The sequence below is a fragment of the Mastigoproctus giganteus genome, chromosome 10, assembly GCF_048544385.1.
Source record: "Mastigoproctus giganteus isolate SK-2022 chromosome 10, ASM4854438v1, whole genome shotgun sequence".
NCBI classification, from domain to species: domain Eukaryota; kingdom Metazoa; phylum Arthropoda; class Arachnida; order Uropygi; family Thelyphonidae; genus Mastigoproctus; species Mastigoproctus giganteus.
In genome coordinates this window covers 183268521-183288623 of record NC_143584.1, presented here as the reverse complement: position 1 = coordinate 183288623, position 20103 = coordinate 183268521, and the positions used below count along the sequence as shown (strand labels likewise).

The window sequence follows — 20103 nt, the reverse complement described above, 5'->3', positions numbered from 1 at the left end:
GATAATCTATGCCAATAATCAATTGGAAAAAAATTTTGCACAAATACCCTACGATTAATAAACTTTGATAACTCCCTGAATGTCATTAAGGAAGATTAAAAACAGGAGTGGCTCCAATATCAACCCTAAGAGATACCAACTGTTATGCTAGTCCTCCAGAAGAATGTCCATTTATGAATATTTTCTACCTCCTATCTTTTAACCAGACCCTGGTCCAATGAAGGATCTTACCAGCAATCCCCATTTTCTCCAGTTTATATAAGTCTTACATGGAGAAGATAAATAATACTAATATCAAGATAATGTCAAAGTTTTTCTTGCATCTAACTGCTTCACAATGTCATGATAAAAATCAATTACAGCAGTTGAGCAAAACTTCCCCTTCATGAACCCATGTTGTGATCAATTAAAAATACCATTTGTATCCTTACCACAGACTTATTACCTTACCCAACACTGAAGTCAAACTTGATGGTCTCCAAGTGGTTCATAAAGTCTTTTGCACTTCCTTTGTGGACTGGGGAGACATCACTGCTTCCCCAGGGGATCATCCTGAAGTTCAATGATGATCTCATTAACATTCCCAGTGGGCTGTTACACTCACATGCAGCCTTTTTTAGTATAACAGGATGTATACTGGCCACCCATGGAACATTACCTTTCCTCAATAGACTCTTCTCAGAAATTGCTACTGTCACTTAATTTATAGCAGCCTGACCACTAGCCTCTGTTCCTTTAATGTCTGAATGATCTTTCAACTACATTTATGATCTATCAGTGTTTTCAAGGCTTCACCAATACATAGTTGAACCAATTACTTTCATTAACCTTTGTCAAACTTTATGATCTAATTTTAAAATTAAACAAAACTGAACTCATCATACAGCTCTTACCATGGCTTCCATACATTGTTGACCATTTAGCCTCAGCTGGAGACCCCACTTTACTCCCAGCCAGGTTATTATCTCTATCTTGTGGAGGTAGATCTCCACTAACATTTAATTATTTAATATGCATCTAATATCAAATACATTACCCACCACAATTTCAATCTTAATCAATTGTTCTTCTATTCCATTCTATCTGCTACTGGTTCCTCGTCTTATATACTTCCTTACAAAATCTATCGAAATCCGAAAAATTTTCTAATTCAAAAGAAATTAAAGGTAAACTACTGTAATACCCAAAAACTCTTATTAAATTACCACTAACATTATTTATACAGCCAGGCCTCACATAACACGAGTTTGATTAACGCGTTTTTCAGTTACCGTGATTTGAAAAAAATGATACCACTTTTTACTTTACGTGATGCAAATTTCCAGTTAATGCAATCTTTTTTATGTGATAGTTAAAAAACATTCGAATCAAGCACTAAGCATCTGACAGCCAATAAACAAGCATTTGCCCCTGTCCACCTCAGTGTGTTCCATCAACCATCGGAAGTAGACGTGTTATTTGTTTGTCTCCTGCTAATAAAGTCACGTGCAGATGTATTTAAAAATTCTAATTTTCTACCCCTGTTAATTATGGATAAAAGAAAGAGTGAAAAACAATGTGATTGCAATACAAAAAAACAAAAAGTTATTACTTTAGCTGAAAAACTTGAAGTTATTAAAAAACATGAAAGTGGTGCAAACCACGCAAAAATCGTAAGAGATCTAGGATACAGTAAGTCTACCGTACAAACTATCTCGAACCATAGGGACGAATATAAAGAGAAAGGTAAAGTTTCATCAACTTCTTTTGTTTTACAAAATACCAGAAACAGAACTCAAATAATGATTGAAATGGAAAGTCTTTTATCAATTTGGATAGAAGATTGCAATCAAAAAAGAATTAAATTATCTAAGGACAATATTCAGAGCAAAGCTATTAACATTTTTACTAAGCTTAAAGAAACAAACAAAATATCAAGGGGAGACTGAAATGTTTGTTGCTAGTTCAGGGTGGTTTGAATGTTTCAAAAATAGAGCAGGACTGCATAATGTTAAAGTAACAGGGGAAGCTGCTAGTGCTGATGAAGATGTTGCTGCCAAATTTCTTGCAGAATTGCAAAAAATCATTCAGGATGGTGAATACGATTATTGACAAATATTTAATGTAGACAAAACGGGCCTATTTTGGAAACGAATGCCAACTAAAACTTATTTGGCTGCAAATGAAGCATCACAACCTGGGTATAAAGTCTCAAAAGATCGACTAACACTTTTATTAGGAGATAACGCTGAAGTTGATTTTAAATTAAAGCCAATTCTTGTGTACTGTACACAAAATCCTAGGGCTTTAAAAGGATACAACCATCGAACTCTTCCAGTCATTTTGCGTTCAAATAAAAAAGCATGGAAGACCAAAGTCCTATTTGAAGACTGGTTTACATCTTATTTCTGTCTAACAGTTGAAGCCTACTGCAAGAAAAATAATCTTACTTTTAAAGCTCTGTTGCTTTTATATAATGCACCTGGTCATCCTTCTGCACTTGGTGACTTAAATGAAAATGTGAAAGTTGTTTTTTTTTACTGGCAAATATGACTTCATTATTGCAACCCATGGACCAAGGGACGATTGCAACTTTCAAGGCTTACTCTCTCAGTAGAACATTTGCACAGGTACTTGAAGCTACAACAGGAGCAATTCCTGTACCAGAATTTTGGAAAAAATATAACATACAAGTGGCCATTGAAAACATTCATGCAGCATGGGAAGAAGTGACAGCCAGCAATATAAGAGCAGTTTGGAAGAGTCTTTTACCCCATTGCGCAAATGATTTTAGTGGCTTCAAAGATGCAGTTCAAAAGGTTATTGAAGACATAACTAATATTGGTAACGACCTTGGTTTCAAAGGCTTGGACATGGCTAACGTTCGAGAATCACTGAATTCACATTCAGAACAGCTAAGTGACAACGATCTTCTTCAAATAGAGGAACAGCGTGCGTATGAAAAAGCTGAAGAAAAAGAATGCAAGCCAGATGAAAATGTTACTGTAAAGGAGATAACGGTAAAAGAACTAAGCAAAATCTTTCGTATCACAAAGAACCTTAAACAAAAGGTAATGAACGTTGATCCTAACATCGAAAGAAGTAAGTTATTTCGCCAGGGCCTAGAGAAGCTTGTTGTCGGCTATCAGAAATTGTATGCTGAAAAAAAGAAAGCCAAAACTGTTCAAACGACTGTGTTCAAATATTTCCATAGCAAATAGTTAGTTTCTTCATTTATGTATTTTATGCAATAAACATTTAATTCTATAATTATTTTTATAATCTTTTACATGGTATGCAGTTAAAAAGTTATTTAAAAGGTATTTTTAAAATTCTTTATGGACCAATTATAATTTTTCCTATTGATTATTATATTCGATTAACGTGTTTCCGTTTTGCACGTGTGCTCGCGGGACAAATTAATTGTGTTAATCAAGGCCAGCCTGTATAATTGAACATAATGTGAGCACTAGTCTCAAAAGAACTGCAAATAAACAAACTTATCAGATAAATCTAACTCAAACAGCATGCTTTTCACACCATGACCTGCAATAAGAAACATTTCAAAAAGACCAAAATTTATATAAGGCTTCACTTCGACATCTATTATTTTCACATCAGGAATAAATGAAAAGGTTACTTGACCTTTCTGACTGCTTCACCACGTCTGTTACCAAATCTCATACAATGCATTAATTATTCTCTTCTTCTTTTGCATAACATTTTATTATTATTAAACTCAATTTACTATCAGATATCTGATTCTCGTAATTATCAACATAACTATCAGAATTTATTCCATTTCTCATAGTCACTTGGAATCCTAACTCCAAGTAATTCTATTTCTGAGTCATGTTTGGAAATAGAATTAACTGTCAATACCTGTAACGCCACTGTTGGGACTGCCCTACAAGCTCTTGATGTGGTTAACAGAAAAGTCTCTGTATTGATGACAGACATGTCTAAATTGCTACATTAGTAGTTCTATGGCACTATGCGCTAAGTGCATAAAAAATCATCAGAATAAATACAAAATTATATATTAACTTCATAATTTACTCCTCAACCTCCAATCTGATCATATTACCCTTCTTAGTTTAGTACACAGTCTTAATCCTATCTAAGATATTGTACATGTGACAGAAATGACAGATTGTCATCCAAATAAATTCCAAGATAAATAAATTCTAATACCAATGATGTGAATCATTTAGCCTGCCTCTAAGCAGTATACTATTTGTCTTTGTATTGGATATCTCCAATTCATGTATTTGACACCAGTCATTTATGATAGTTACTGCATACTGACTTTTAGTCATCTACCTGGAAATGTGCCTGGAATATTACATTTGTGTAGTAGGAGGAGTCACATCACAGTACAAGATTTAAACTCATGGTCTTATGCATTATTGTATGCAAGTGATTAGATGACTTTCATCGACCGGTGAAATACCACCACTTTGCTTATTGGAGGCTTGAAGTGGTGAAACCCATGTTTAGTCTCTAGAGCAAAGTTTCCGGCATCCCCCCCCCCCATACTTCTCCTTCAACCCATGCACGGTACTAAGTACTATAGGTTTTGATACCTTTCGTGTTTGGGGTTTTCATAAAAAAAAAAAAAAAAAAATATTGTGATTAGCATTATAAAAATATACAGTAAAAATAGATGAACCGACATTGTATCAAAGAGAAAAAGAGGGAAACCTGTACATATAAAATTGTATCCAATGTTTCTGATAAAGAAGCCTTAAATGATAAACTGAACACACCAATCAAGCAAGAAATAAAGTGTGTGCTGGTGTAGCAATAGGATTTTCAGAGCAATTCACAGAAAGAATTAGAAGTCAAGCAAAAGGTAAACATTCTCTTTTTTTTAAGTTTCTTATTTCCAAGAAATGTTTTAAAAAAATTTACACAAGTTATTCTCTGGACCAGTTTGAGCACTATGTCATAAAGCAAACATCCAGAATTTTTATATTTACAATAAAAAAAAAAGTACCAGCTATACCTAAATCAATCTCAGTATTGAAACAAGAAAAATAAATTTTAACTGGCAAAGAGAAACTTCACAAGATGGAATTTTGTTGGAAGAAAACTTTTAATGGAAAGAAATGACATCACAATTAAGAGAATGAATAGAAAATGAAACAAATAAGAATAAAATATTTTAAAATATTTTTTTATATCTCCAAACTTTATAGGTGTTCCTAGTAATTCATCTAGTACTGCATTTAATATAACTGGGACCAGTACTGAACCTTAGGGTAGTAATGCATAACTCTTCCACTATTTCATTGATAAATTGATAAATGATAATTTTTTTTTTTTTTTTTTATGTGAATCCCAAACACGAGAGGTATAAGAACCTATAGTACTTAGTACCGTGCTTGGGTTAAAACTTCCCGTGGAGGCGCTGGGTACCGATCCCGGTACCTAGGTATTATTAAAAAGGTTATTGATATTGCTCAAGGTTCAGAGTTTAAATATGTATTGGTATATCATTAGATCTTTGAGGATCTTTTGACCATCTCTGCAATTAAAGTGTGTTGTGAAGATTTAAGCAGATTTAGTCTAATTACTCTACAGAATTGTATAAGTTAATGGAAGGTTATTTTGTTTTTACTAAGATTTTCTGATTTTTAAAGTAACCTTCCATTAACTTATACAATTCTGTAGAGCAATTAGACTAAATCTGCTTAAATCTTCACAACACACTTTAATTGCAGAGATGGTCAAAAAGATCCTCAAAAATCTAATGATATACCAATACATATTTAAACTCTGAACCCCGAGCAATATCAATAACCTTTTTAATAATAACTGATATCAATTTATCATTTGTGAATCCAAACTGTTTACTTGAATGTATACTCTGTTCCATATACTTATTTTGAAATCTCAAGATTAATAACTTCTCTAACACCTTACCTACTACAGGTAAGAGCACTGTTGGTCTATTGCTAGGCATTAGGATCTTTATACATTTTATTTGATTTGAATAAAATCCTGATAACTGCTTTTTTAGGGAAAATGCCCACTTTTCAAGGCAGTATTGAAAACTAATTTGAATAGTTCAGGTTTTAGAGTATTAAAGCATTTATGGCTTCATTTTCCACTAATTCCCACCCTGGAGCTTTTCCACGGCTGTTTAAACTTATTGCTTCAGTTACCTCTTGATACCTAAATTCAGATTCAATAATTTCAATAGCATAACATTAATTTACCGAATGAATATCTTTCCATAACTGAATTTTATTTGATATCTCATCATTAAAAAAAAGTGAATCCAAAAGATCATATATTGGTAAAAAAAAAAAAAAAAAGGTAAACTGCAGCCATTACCAACCCACTGCAGGATGGAAGCCTCCTCAACAATTCATCCTGAGGGAAATGGACCATAATCTGCCACGCTGGTCCAGTGCAGGTTGGCAGATCTATCATATTTAGCAGTCAGGGGCTTGAACCCCAGTCTTTTTTTTTTTTTTTTTTTTATGTAAACCCCAAACATGAGAGATATTAGAACCTATAGTACTTAGTACCGTGCTTGGGTTGGAGGTTGAGAAGACGAAAGAAGATATTTGTTGACATTGGACTTGAACTTCTGTAGACGTAATTTTCAGGAAATACGTATGAAGGAAGGTTGTTCAAGAAAAAGCCAGTTGAATGAATAAATGAGGAAGATGAAAAGTTGGTTCTGTGGGTTTGAAGTTGGACAGTAAATGGACATTGGCTGGTGGCGGCACGTGTTCGGACTGTTTTGAAAGAGAGAGCGGGAAATATAGAAGCCAATTCAGAAGAACAGTGCCCATGGAAGTATCTGTAGAAGAGGCATGCAGCAGAAACAGTACGTCTATGAGACAGCAAGTGGAGAGACTCTGTTAGAGATGAATCATTAATTAACCTAACTGCCCTCTTCTGAATGGAATCAAGAAGCCTGAGAGAGGTTTTGGGGGCACCACCCCAGATGTGGGAACAATATTCCATGGCAAGGCGGATTTGCGATTTATACAGAGTGAGCAGCTGTTTGGAAGAAAAGTAACGCCGAGAGCGAAAGAGAAAACCAAATTTTTTAGATACAGAGGAAGCAATATTTGTAATGTACTTGTGTCAAGAGAGATTAGAAGTCAGGGTAATCCCCAAAAGAGGTATATCATTTTTCCTAGAAATCGGAGTGTCACTAAAGATAAGCATAGGAGCAGAAGAATTCTTTTTGCGAGATATAAGACAAGACTGAGTTTTAGAAGGGTTGAAATCAACTAAGTTGTCTTTGCCCCACTGGAGAATTACCTGAAGATCAGCATTTAAGGAATTGGTAGCAGATTTTCGAGAAGTTGAAGCTGATTGAGCAGGACAAGGTTTCTCAAAATGGAAAATGGAATGCAATGTGTTATCATCGGCAAAACTATGGATAGGATTTCCAGTCAATGGAAGAATGTCATTAATATACAAGAGGAAAAGAGTGGGGGAAAGAACTGAACCTTGGGGACACCAGCATTAGTGGAGAAGTTAGAAGACAAAGGGCCATCTACCATCACCCTCAGTGAGCGATCAGAGAGAAAACTGGATAACCAATTACAAAAAACAGTTGGGAAACCATAAGATGGAAGCTTGTTTAGAAGACCTTTATGCCAAACACGATCGAAAGCCTTGAGTTGGAAGAAAAATGGGATGCTAGTAGGTCAGCTTTATCCTTGGCTGAAATGACAATAGAACCATCTGGTTTGGACAGAGGTGGGAGCAGAGATGGGCAAAAGTTGCGGCCAATATCTTTGGCAAGAAACCAGAATGCTCGGCTACCATTAGGGCAAGAAGCAAGTTTTCTACACTTAGCCTGTTCAAACTCTAGTTTGGACTGATTAATAACTGCTTTACAATTGTTGCTCCGAGCTTTGGTGTAGGCAGAAAATGAAACTGGAGAATTAGAAACAAGCCAATTACGATATGCAACATTCTTCTCTTGAACAGCCTTAGCACATTTATTGGAAAACCAAGGTTTAGATAAAAGATAAGATTTTAAAGTGGAGTGTGCGATAAAGGATTCCATTCCTGCAAGAATAATTTCACTGACACGATCTGAGCAAACGTTGACATTAGAAGTTTTGAAACAGTAATCCGACCAAGGAAAAGAAGAAAAGAAGTCTCGCAGGTCATCCCATTTTGCATTCTTGTAATGCCAAACAACACGAGGTTTGGAATAGCCATGAGATAAAGGTTCCATTGGAGAAGAGACAATCACCAAGTTGTGATCTGAAGTGCCTAAAGCATCTCTCACTTCGACCGTGTACTTTCTGTGAGAAAAAGATCAAGTGTATTGGCTGTATGATTAGGATTGTCCGGTATTCTTGTAGGTAAATGAACAATCTGTGCAAGGTCATTAGTAATTGCAAAAGCCTCAGCATCTCGACCAGCTGGGTCGGTGTGACAAGAAAATGGAAGCCAGCTGGAGTTGTGAACATTAAAATAACCAAGAAAAATTATCTCACTGTTAGGAAAGTTGGACTGGAGAAAGTCAAGTTGCAAAGAGAGGAAGTCAAAGAGCTCCAAGTGATTAGTGGAGTTGGCAGAACGGTAGAGACAACAGATGAATTTGACACAATGAGGTAGAGAGATTTTAAGCCAGAGAAGATCAAAGAGAGGAGATTCCAAATTGCCAAGTCTCTGACAGGGAATATCAGAACGGACATATGCACAAGTACCACCTCTGAGGCGAAAGGAATCATACAGCGAATAATTTGGGCATCTGAGATGAGCAGTAGTTGAATCAACCGATAACTGAGATTCTGTCAGAAAAAGTACATTGGGTTTGGCAGACTGCAAGTGGAAATGGACATCGTTGAGATTAGAATTGAGACCACGTATATTTGTGAAATGAATTAGGAAGTGCTTGGGAGGTTTAGATCTTTTCACAGATAAGCTTGCTCTATTAGTTTGACAATTAATGGTGTATTCAATAGTAAGAAAAAGTGGGTGGGACATGCTGTATGAAGTAATGAAATATTTGGATATGGCGTACACATGGTAAGAATAAACCCAGATCCTTGACATAACGTGGCCTCGACAATGCTCCCCGCATACACACTACTCGGACTCCCTCCAGTCACTATCTGGCAGAGTCGAGGTAGCAAGATTATACACTAGCTGATCCGGAAGCCTCCTAGAGAATTACCAATAGGTTCGGTCCGGTGTACTAACTAGCAGCTGGCCTGCGAACACCGTTTTAGAGCTGTACCCTCGAAATGTAAGGAATATTGGATTTCGCCATGATGTTCATCATAACCTCAAAAGTTATCAATCATACTGCATAATGGAAGAAAGGAGAAGGGTTGACCGGAACTTAGCTCTAGAGACTAAACATGAGTTTCACCATTTCAAGCCTCCAATAAGCAAAGTGGTGGTATTGCACCGGTTGATGAGAGTCATCTACCACCTAGTACTGCCTGGTAATATAGAAGGGCGGCGTTCCTCCATGTGGTGTTGGCACCACACCTCGACCCCTGCTTACATTGGTTCATACCTAGGTTGTCATCCACCATGTACTTGTGCACGGAGGTTATATCCAGGATTACTAACAGTCCCACCATCGTGAAGGTGCAAGCAGAGGATTTGGCTGTCACAGACCGTCCAGACTTCGCCGAAATTGGGTCCACTTGACTTGAGTGTCACCCGAATATCAGTTCCATCAGCGTTTTAGACGCCCAGGTAGCAAGTACAGATTGTCTGGCATATCTGAGAGAATGTCTGTGACAACCTCAAGGACCTACTCAAAGAGTGTATGCTGCTGCACTCCAACTCACTTTTAATTCATAGTTTCTAATCCATTTGTCTACTTGACTGTATAATAGATGGAGTCCAGCTTAATCTTATCATTAAAATCTTGTAAGACACCAAGGATTTTTACTGCCTTGGTGTTTTATTAAGGATATCCATTATTCTTTTTTTCTTTGATATATAAGCTTATTATATTGATTTCTAAGAGTTATATATCAATTTTCATATATATATTTACCTCTTGTAGGTTATGAATCCTATTTTTTTTTATACAGAGTGTTTCAAAAGTCATGGTCAATAATTTAAAGGTAAACTGTACAGACTACAATATTCAAAAAAAGCCTAGTAAACATGGGTCCTTGAGTGAATCGTTTTAGAGATATTACACATTTCTAGTTGGGATCCACCACTGACTTGTTTGTTTAGGTTAAGTTATGCTCATTCTCTTCCTTTCCCCTCTCTCAATGCTCTCAGACGTAGCAGGCATAGTAGTACTTGTCAAAGGATAGTCAACAGGGAAAGAGGTTACAGCAACGAAGAGTATGCAGACATGCACTTCACATATGGTAAAGCCAACAGCAGTGCACTCAAGGCTGCACGTTTGTACCAAGAAGCATTTCCCCACTGAAGGCAGCCCAACAGGTGCACATTCATCAGGTACATGAACACCTTAGAGAGCATGGGCACTTCACATATGGAGTACGAGCCGGTAGGCCAAGAAGCATAACACCTGATGTTGAGAAAAGGGTGTTAGAAAGAATAGAACAAAATCCAGGAATTTCAACAAGGAGGGTTGCTCCGCAAGAGTGTGTACTGAGTCATAGCAGTCTGTGGCGAATTTTACATCGCCAATTACTGTACCCCTACCGTATCCAGCGTGTTCAAGGTCTCAGCAATACAGACTACCCTCCCAGAGTGAACTTCTGCCAGTGGATGGAACAACAGTGTGTCCTGAACCCCTAATTTTTAAACAACATTTTGTTCACTGACGAAGCTGGGTTTACTCGTGATGGTATTTTTAATTTTCGTACCTGTCACATTTGGTCCGAAGAAAATCCTAATGCAATTCACGAGTCACGACATCAGCAATGTTTCTCACTGGATGTCTGGGCAAGACTACTAGGAGATATTCTAATTGGACCACACTTTCTGCCAAACAGGCGAGCTGTACCTTCAGTTCCTGCATAATGTTCTTCCAGACCTCCTTGATGGTGATAATGTTCCACTTCAGCAATGCCAAAACGTGGTTTATACATGATGGTGCACCGGCACATTTTCCTCGAGTTGTGGCTAGGTATCTAACTAAAAAGTATGGTCAACCGTGGATAGGAAGAGGTGGGCCTGTAATGTGGCCTCTCAGATCACCAGACTTAAATCTTATGGATATTTATATCTGGGGGTCAGGTAAAAAGCTTGGTGTACACTTGTGACATTAACACATTTGAGGAATTGCAGCATCAGGTTGAAGGAGCCTTTCAGCAAATCAGAAATGACCCAGGAATGCCTGAGAGGATTTGCAACTCAATGCAGCGAAATGTTCAAAATGCTGTCCTTACATCCATATGCAGCTTTGTAGTCTTCCCTGCATTGAGTTACAAATCCTCTCAGGCATTCCTGGGTCATTTCTGATTTGCTGAAAGGCTCCTTCAACCCGATGGTGCAATTCCTCAAATGTGTTAATGTCACAAGTGTACACCAAGCTTTTTACATGAACCCCAGATATAAAAATCCATATATATGGTTATTCTTGCTATGGTTTGTAACGTTCCATAACATGTAATGTCTGTAAAATTCTGTGGTGTTGAAACCAAAAATTAAAAATGTATTATCTTATGTTTAATAAAACCACCCTTAGCAATGGATTCATAGCTTTTTGCTAAACTAGTGGTCCCCTAGTCAGTGGCGGATCTTAACAGAAAATGTGCATTAACGCTTATTTTAGTTTGTACTTTTCACCTTTAAATTACTGACAATCATTTTTGAAATACCCTTTATATCCTAAGTTACCTCTTTACTGGTTTTCTTAATAGGTCAACTGATAACACCACCAAGGCACAGTGAAAGTATGTTTTAGTCATTTTTAAATGACTAAAACATACTTTCATTTAAGCTTTAATAAGCCCATCCTGAATGACTTTAACTTTGTCATTCACTTCAAATGAAAAGTGATTGGCAATTATTCATTTAAAGTTGACAATTTACAGATTTAATCACAAAACTTTTCTTGATAGCTGGCATTGTTTACATACCTGTGTTTAATATTAAGGAAGGTACATCAGTAGCCACTGATGGTCCATGCATCATTTACTTTCCAATCTTCAACACACCAATGTATGATTCACTGTGAAAGAAACTATAAGTTGATATTTGTCTCAGCCAATTTAACATTGCCAGTCTAAGCACACTGTTCAATTCTTCTAATGCCTCTCCCTTGTCATCCATAAACTTACTACCCCTTAAAGGTAAGTTGATGTCAGCATCCATACCTGTAAGAATTCTTTGAGAACCCAATTGAGTATATACCTATACCTTCTCTATATATATTCGAAGTAATTCATAATATTCTTTCTAAACTGGCAATACAAAGTTGCCAAAGAGATAACACCAAATATTCCAGCTATTTCAACACGTATATCATGAGTGAAGTATGATACACCTATTCTAGTGACCGCCAGATCCCTATTTCTTATTATTATGGCAATTTGAATATTTCCAGTAGGCTGTATAATTCGAAAATTTAAGGGAAATATCTTAATCTCCTCCTCATAAGTGTACATTTCTGGAATAATAATAATACGATATTTTTCTTGTGCCTTAATTTACACTCTTAGTGCACTGACCACCATTTGTCTATTATTTTTAATGTATATACTTTATTCATAGAACTATCTGCAGTTGATTCTATTCTTAGATAATTCTATTGCTGTTTTCAACTCTTGAAAACTATTGTCCCTCACTGAATGGTGATAATGTTTCTTGTTAACTTTACAGTTACTACACTTAAGATAATCTCTTCTATTCAAGCACTCCTATAAAAATGCGTGCATTTTCCATGGCCAGCCTGTACATGTACATATATTTGAAGAGGAGTGCAATTTTTGGAAGTATGCCCATATATGAAGCCCAATTTACAAAGACTTTGTCTATTTCTTTACCAAAATTTGCAAATTTCTCCTGAACGTCATTTATCCAATTTGATTTAGTTTTATTACAGACTCTGACTATAGATCTTATTTTACCTTGATTATTTATTTCATCCCTACAATACAAATACTCCTTTAAAATTTTTACTCAAAACTCACTTAGGAAATTCTTTCTGCACTCCTTTCTCTACATCATAGAATAAAGTTTTGGACCAGGCTTCACTGGGAGATCAACACTTAATCATGTCCAAATATTCAGCAGAATTAGTAACTAAAAGCATCTCAGCATTTCTAATTCTTTTTATATCAAAGATAATTTCTTACTGTACAGCCAAGTACAGTAAGAAATTATGTACTTACTGTTCATAATTGAATGTCTTATTCAATTATGAACAAAGTGCATTATAATGCTACCTTTATGCACTACTAGATTAGCATGAATTAAAGAAGTATCCAATACAATTGCTTAGATAATTTTACTAACTACACATGCAAACTACATGATGGATCATAATCTTTTGCAGCACAAAATGTGTGTAATGAAGATGCCAACATCCAAGAGGGACTTCATAATTTCTCTTTTTCCTCTCCCATAGAACAGGAGGGGAAAAAGAGAAAGTACCCATTTGGTAATTATGTACAGAGACCATGCATTTTGGTTAACTGGAAATAAATATACTAAACTTCATCAAATATTTTAAACATTCTATCCCAAAACAGATAGGATGTTTATTCTAGTTGTTTAGATTGGAGAAACCTAAAAATTATGTCACTGTTTTCCTATTATGTTAACATCACTGACATCACCAATTGTAAAATCACCAGAAAATAAATCAAGGCTAAACAAGCTGTGTACAAAATACTAATCATAGTTTAGATTGATATTGTACAAACTTTGTTTTAATTTACAAGAAAATAATGACTCTGAATTTTAAATAAATTATTTTACATTTATTTAAATCTTTTAAAATTATTTATTTTAAAAAAGATGTAAAATTTAAAGATTTTATTTTAAAAGCTTATTTAATAGGCAACACTGTTGTTACAATCAAATTTGTTTAATAGGGAAAAAACATGCCACAATTCCTGCCACATGGGGGGTTAAACTTTCAAAAATACATACTGTATTTTCTGCATAATGTCAGTAATGTTGAGATCTGTGTAAACATATAAAGAAATGCACATACAGAGAGATATAAAAAAACCCAAATGAAATTGTTTCATATTTTCTAGACTAATAAGTGTAAAAATATTATGTAGAAAAATTATTATTACTTTACTCCTAGCCTCCTCTTCAGCTTTCCGCTTAGCCATCAACTCTTCAAGAGATAGAGGTTCTTTTTTTTTCTCTCTCCTTCTACCTTCATCATCATGTCTCAAACCATTACTAAAAAAATAAATATTACTAAATACATATGCTCATAAAAAGCATAAAAATATATCTTGAAATATAAAGCAATCATTGATAAATTCTCAATGTATAAAATCATTCAATTAGAATAATACACTAATTACAAAAGAAGCTAATATCAACTGCAAAACTTGAAAATTTGGGTTTCAGTCTAGTCCCCTCAACACATATATACTGAAATCTAATGGTTAGAAGTGCTGTGTTTTGATGTCTAATTAATTTATTTATCAACAAGATTTAAACATTGACAAATAATTCAAAAGAACCAAATGATTTCTATAAGTTATCAGTGAAAAGATTATAAAAATCTTACCCTTCACAGGAATACATCAGAAAACAGCTATCAAAAAAGAGTTCAACTTGAATATATAGATTTCTTATTTCTCTCTGGGATAGAGGACTCTGATCAACACTAAACTTCTTGACATTGTCATAAACCAGTGGTTTTCAACCTTTTTTTTAATAATGGCACCCCTAACAAAGTAATTTATTTTATTTTGCGGCACCCCTACTCAATTTTCTGTCTGTTAGATCCAATTCTCTCTCTCTCTCTCTCTCTGTATATACCCGTGTGTGTGTGTGTGTGTGTGTGTGTGTGTGTGTGTGTGTGTGTGTGTGTGTGTGTGTGTGTGTGTGTGTGTATAAAATATTAAAAAATATATATGTTATATGATATTTATTACAATAATATAATTATGAAAATTACATTTCATAATACAGTATATAATTTTATTCTTTATATAGAGGTACTAAGTAAACATCAATTATAGATCACCACAAAATTAAAAAGATACTGTACACCTTTTTATAATGAAATAAACATATAAATTAAAAAATAATAAGTTTAAGTAACTTAAACCCAAATTACGTGGCACCCCTGGAATGCAGCGAGACTCATCTGCGCTGCTGCTACTGTCAAAGAAACTCCAGGTGTGTTCGACCGTGTCCGCCAATCCATGCTGCGTCGGTGTCACATATGCATTGCATCTCATGGTGGAACCTTCGAGCATCTGTTGTAACATCATGAAATGCATCCATCTGGTACTCCATTGTTAATATTATGTCGAATAAATGTTTGCCACTAATTACTGTCTTGTGTCATTTCTGCTTCTTGTGCCTCTGCTACTACCTTCCTGTGACGTTTCTGGTTATGGGTTCATATGCGATTCACATTCCTTTAGATGTTACCTACCTCCCCTAAACGTTTGTACCAATATTTTTGAGACACCCTGTCAACCGGGATGCCGCCTTTCAACGGGCGGCATCCCGGTTGAAAACCACTGTCATAAACAGTTATAATTAATGAAATTATCATCTTAATCATTATTTAAATCTGTTATAGCCAGTGAATATACAGGGTGTCTCAAAAATATTGGTACAATAGCAAGAATATTTGCTGATGCTATCGAGGCAGTATTAGGTGGGTTGAAAACTGCTAGCTTGGGGGGGGATACAAGGACTAATAGATTAACAGTAGCCACTGGCAGAGGTGAAAGTGATTCTTGCACTGCTTCTATTGGATTGAGCAGCAGCCTGGAAAACAAGATGCAGGATATTTCAGACACTGCTGGGAGTCATTGCAGTACAAGTAAACACATGGGTTGTGTTAGGGTAGCTAAGAATAGGAACAGGTGCATGTATACTTGCGTGTACACCAATGCTAGGAGTTTGGTAAATAAATTTGATGAATTTGAGGTATTGCTCAAAACATCAAAGGCAGATATTGTTGGGATATCAGAGATGTGGTGTCACACAGATATAAGGAATGCAGAACTGGAATTTGGGGAGTACAATGTGTACAGAAAGGATAGACAGGATAGGAAGGGAGGAGGGGCTATGCTACTAGTTAAGAAACACATAAAATCCAAGGAAGTGAAGCCAGTCGTCATAGCTGGACAGTGCAGTGTCGAGTCAGTCTGGTGTGACATAAGCATTGGGAGATCAAAATTGAGAGTAGGAGTGTGCTATAGACCTAATGACTCTGATGAGTATAATAAGAAACTGTACAGGGAAATAGAGTGGGCCAGTAAATCAGAGAGTCTTATAATGGGAGATTTTAATTTCCCAGATATTGACTGGAATTTGGGGGCTGGTCACTCACACACTAGCAAGGCTTTCATGGATTTATTGGATGATTGTTTTCTACATCAGCATGTTCGAGAGGCAATTAGAGGGAGTAATACTCTTGATCTGATTATCAGTAGTGATTCTTCATGCATTAAGAATCTGCAGACAAAGGAACCACTAGGTGGTAGTGATCACAGTGTGCTGAAGTGGGATTTACTCAAAGAGGTAACTACCATCAGGGGTAAAGGGAAGGGTTTTTGCTTTCGTAAAGGCGACTACGATGGTCTGAGACAGTATTTAAATTCTATACAGTGGGACCAACTGACGATGTTACCAACAGCAAATTCAAAATGGGAAGCATTCAAAGAACTTATCTTGGAAGCTACTAGGCTTTACATACCAACTAAGAAATATTGTTCAGGTTTAGGCCTAAATGGATGTCAGATGAACTAATGAGACATATGGCAGAGAAGAAAAATGCATAGGATACATATAAATTAATGGGTGACATGGAAGCCTATGATAGATATAAGCTGGTCTGTAACCAAGTCACAAAGGAGATTAGGCAGGCAAAGGCAGATTATGAGAAATCCTTGGCAAAGGATGCAAAGAAAAACAGAAAAGAGTTCTTTACCTATGTAAACTCTATAAGGAAAGGGATGAATCAGATTGGTCCAGTGGATATTGATGGTTCAACAGTTGAGGATCCTGCTCAAGTGGCTAACAAACTAAACAAGTATTTTGCATCTACATTCGCACATGAGGAGTTGTTCAGGAAGGGGGAATGCCAGAGGTGAAGTAAACTCTGGCAGTGAGCTAGATGATTTTGTAATAACTGAGAGGAAAGTGGAGGAAAAATAGTTGAGGATAAACATAAAAAAGGCAGCAAAGGAAGTAAGCAAACCCTTAGCCATAATTATGAGAGCTTCTTTGGACTTAGGGGAGGTACCCATAGAATAGAGATGTGCAAATGTGACCCCAATTCACAAAGGAGGATCAAAGGCTGACACAAGTAATTATACACCTGTGAGTTTAACTTCTGTTCCAGGAAAATTAATGGAGGCACTGGTTAAAGAAGCACTGCAGGATCATCTAGACAAGACTTCAGTTATAGCTCGGACACAGCATGGTTTTGTTAAGGGAAAGTCTTGCCTGACCAATTTGATTGGATATTATGATGCAGTCACAAAAGAACTGGATGCAGGGAATAACTGATATTATATATTTGGATCTTAGAAAGGCTTTTGATACTGTTGCACATGGAAGACTGCTGCACAAATTGGAGCAGTGTGGCATTGGAGGCCAATTGCTGCTATGGATAAAGGGATGGTTGAGGTGGAGAAGACAGAGAGTGGTAATCAATGGACACTGCTCATCGTGGACTAATGTTATTAGTGGAGTCCCTCAGGGTTCAGTGTTGGGTCCATTGTTGTTTTCTGTATTTATAAATGATACTGATGATGGTATATCAAGTTTAATGTCCAAGTTTGCAGACGATACAGGGTTGGCAAGGTTGTTAAGGACACTACTGATGCCATGCTGCTGCAACAGGATCTGGAAAGGTTGAGCAGATGGGCTGAGAGGGGGCAAATGAAGTTTAACATTGACATATGTAAAGTACTACATATGGGAAACAGTAACACCAGAGCAATGTATCAACTCTGTGGTACTACACTGACAGTAGTAGAGAATGAAAAGGACCTGGGGATAATTGTGCAGGCAGATATGAAGTTCTCTGAGCAGTGCAGATGGGCTGCAAGATTATCTCATGGTGTCTTGTTAATGATATACAGGAATTTTTCTAGAAGGGATAAGGAAGTGATTATTCCCTTGTATAAGGCAATGGTCAAGCCACACCTTGAGTACTGTATACAGGTCTGGAGGCCTCATTTCAAGAAGATGTAGAGCTGCTGGAATGAGTACAGAGAAAGGAAACACGATTAGTGAATGGAACAAAGGGTTGCTCTTACGAAGAAAGGCTTAAGTTTTGCAAAATACAGTGTCTGGCGACTAGGCACCTGCGAGGTGATCTGATAAGAGATGTATAAAGCCTGGAATGGTTTCAGCATGCTCAATGCTGATGGGATTCTTCCTCTTGCTCAGAATAATCACCTGAAGGGGCATAAATTCAAATTGAGGAAAGACAGATGTAGGATAGATGTGCGGAAATTTGCCTTTAGCCAGCGGGTAGTTGGTTGGTGGAACAGACTTCCATCCCTTGTTGTGGAAGTTGATAGCCTAAATAAATTTAAGGCTCAGCTGGACAGGTATTTCGAACGAATGGAGGGGTGAAATGGGAGTGGTTTTTTTTTTTTGCTGATGCTGCATAAGCTTGCTTTCTTGCATCATATGCCTCTACTAATACTAATGCACAGATACTATAATATTTTGACACTGAAGTCTGAAGTAGGCATTCTTCCAACAATGTCTGAAATACAGCTGGAGCTAATATTCAAATACCACTTGTGAGTGAAGTACACTGAATTTCAAAAAATTAAATGTCCAATCATTTTGCAATGACCAAACTGTCTGCTTGTACTTTCAAATTAGTGAGATTTTTTATTTATTTATTTATTTTTAAGCATTTGCTATTTTATTATTTATTTATTTATTAAACCAGGTGGTCCCAGGCAGCTTTCCTGGCAATTCTGCCCACCAATTTACAATGCTGTACAGATATCACACAAACTACCACTAGTTGGTTAGCATCCCTAGCATGTGGATGCAGCCAGGGATTCACTATCTGCATACTGATAATACCAAATAAAGAACAGCAAAAACAGGAAAGAGAAAAGAGAGCAGAAGAAGAAAGAAGTAGGAAGGAAAACAAATTGAGTACAGAACTTGAAGCAACAGCAATCAGTAAATCCATGCAACCTAAAGCGAAAACTAAAAAGTCTCTGTCCCGCTCCTAACCAACTGCAGCGTGTTCCGGAACAATGGACAAAAAGTGCTTTGAACAAAATGTGAGAAAGGACAATTTATAGCTGAGTAATTCAAACAAGTAGGTTTCATGTTCTTTTATGAACATTCCTGATAAGTGTCCACTCCCTGCACAATGAGAACAAACTATTTCCTTCATATAACAAAGTCCTGTCATATATCCATAGTGAAGACTTCTACAGCACATTGTAGTTAAATACCTCTTGAACTTGTGACTTTTACAACCCAAGTAAACACGCTTGAAAAAAATCTCTAACCCTAAAACTGACAGCCAATATTTAATTTCTATTATTATATCTACCAACTCTTGAGAAACAAACTATTATTCATTAGTAAACTCTTCAAGGCCATAGTCAAGTAATTCTGTTCATATAACTCTTTCATTGAGTTATGCTCTTCAATATCTTGATTCACATCAAAAATAATAATACAAGATGGTGGTCTCAAAGGCTTAGTCACAGAGAGGCCTAAATTTTTTAAACATACATTGGATTCAAGCAAATGAATGCCCTTACATGTACCAACCCCCATGATTACTCCACTCCTTAATCCTCCTGACTTTCAATGTATGTAGAGATGACCTGGATTCCTCCAACAGAATAAGCTTAATTTCAGCACTACTGATAGGTTTCACAACATCCCGAAAATCATTACTGTGACTATGTAAAGCCTCACTGAACATTTTTCTTGGTTTACTAAGCTTATGTCCTTTTAACGGTGTACTCATCTGATCTGTATCAGCAGATGGCTCTACAATTGTCTTGCACTCCTTCAATATATTCAACTATTCTC

The 20103-nt window shown here is 36.3% G+C and overlaps 1 protein-coding gene across 1 annotated transcript in view; it reads right to left on the bottom strand.

Moving 5' to 3' along the window:
* The window catches only part of LOC150079613 (putative ATP-dependent RNA helicase DDX23), a 147198-nt gene that overhangs the window by 79546 nt on the left and 47549 nt on the right, over positions 1–20103 (bottom strand). Inside the window, exon 5 of the mRNA XM_090383822.1 lies at positions 14166–14277. Coding sequence (XP_090239948.1) covers positions 14166–14277 — 112 coding nt within the window. The remainder of the gene's footprint in view (positions 1–14165; positions 14278–20103) is intronic.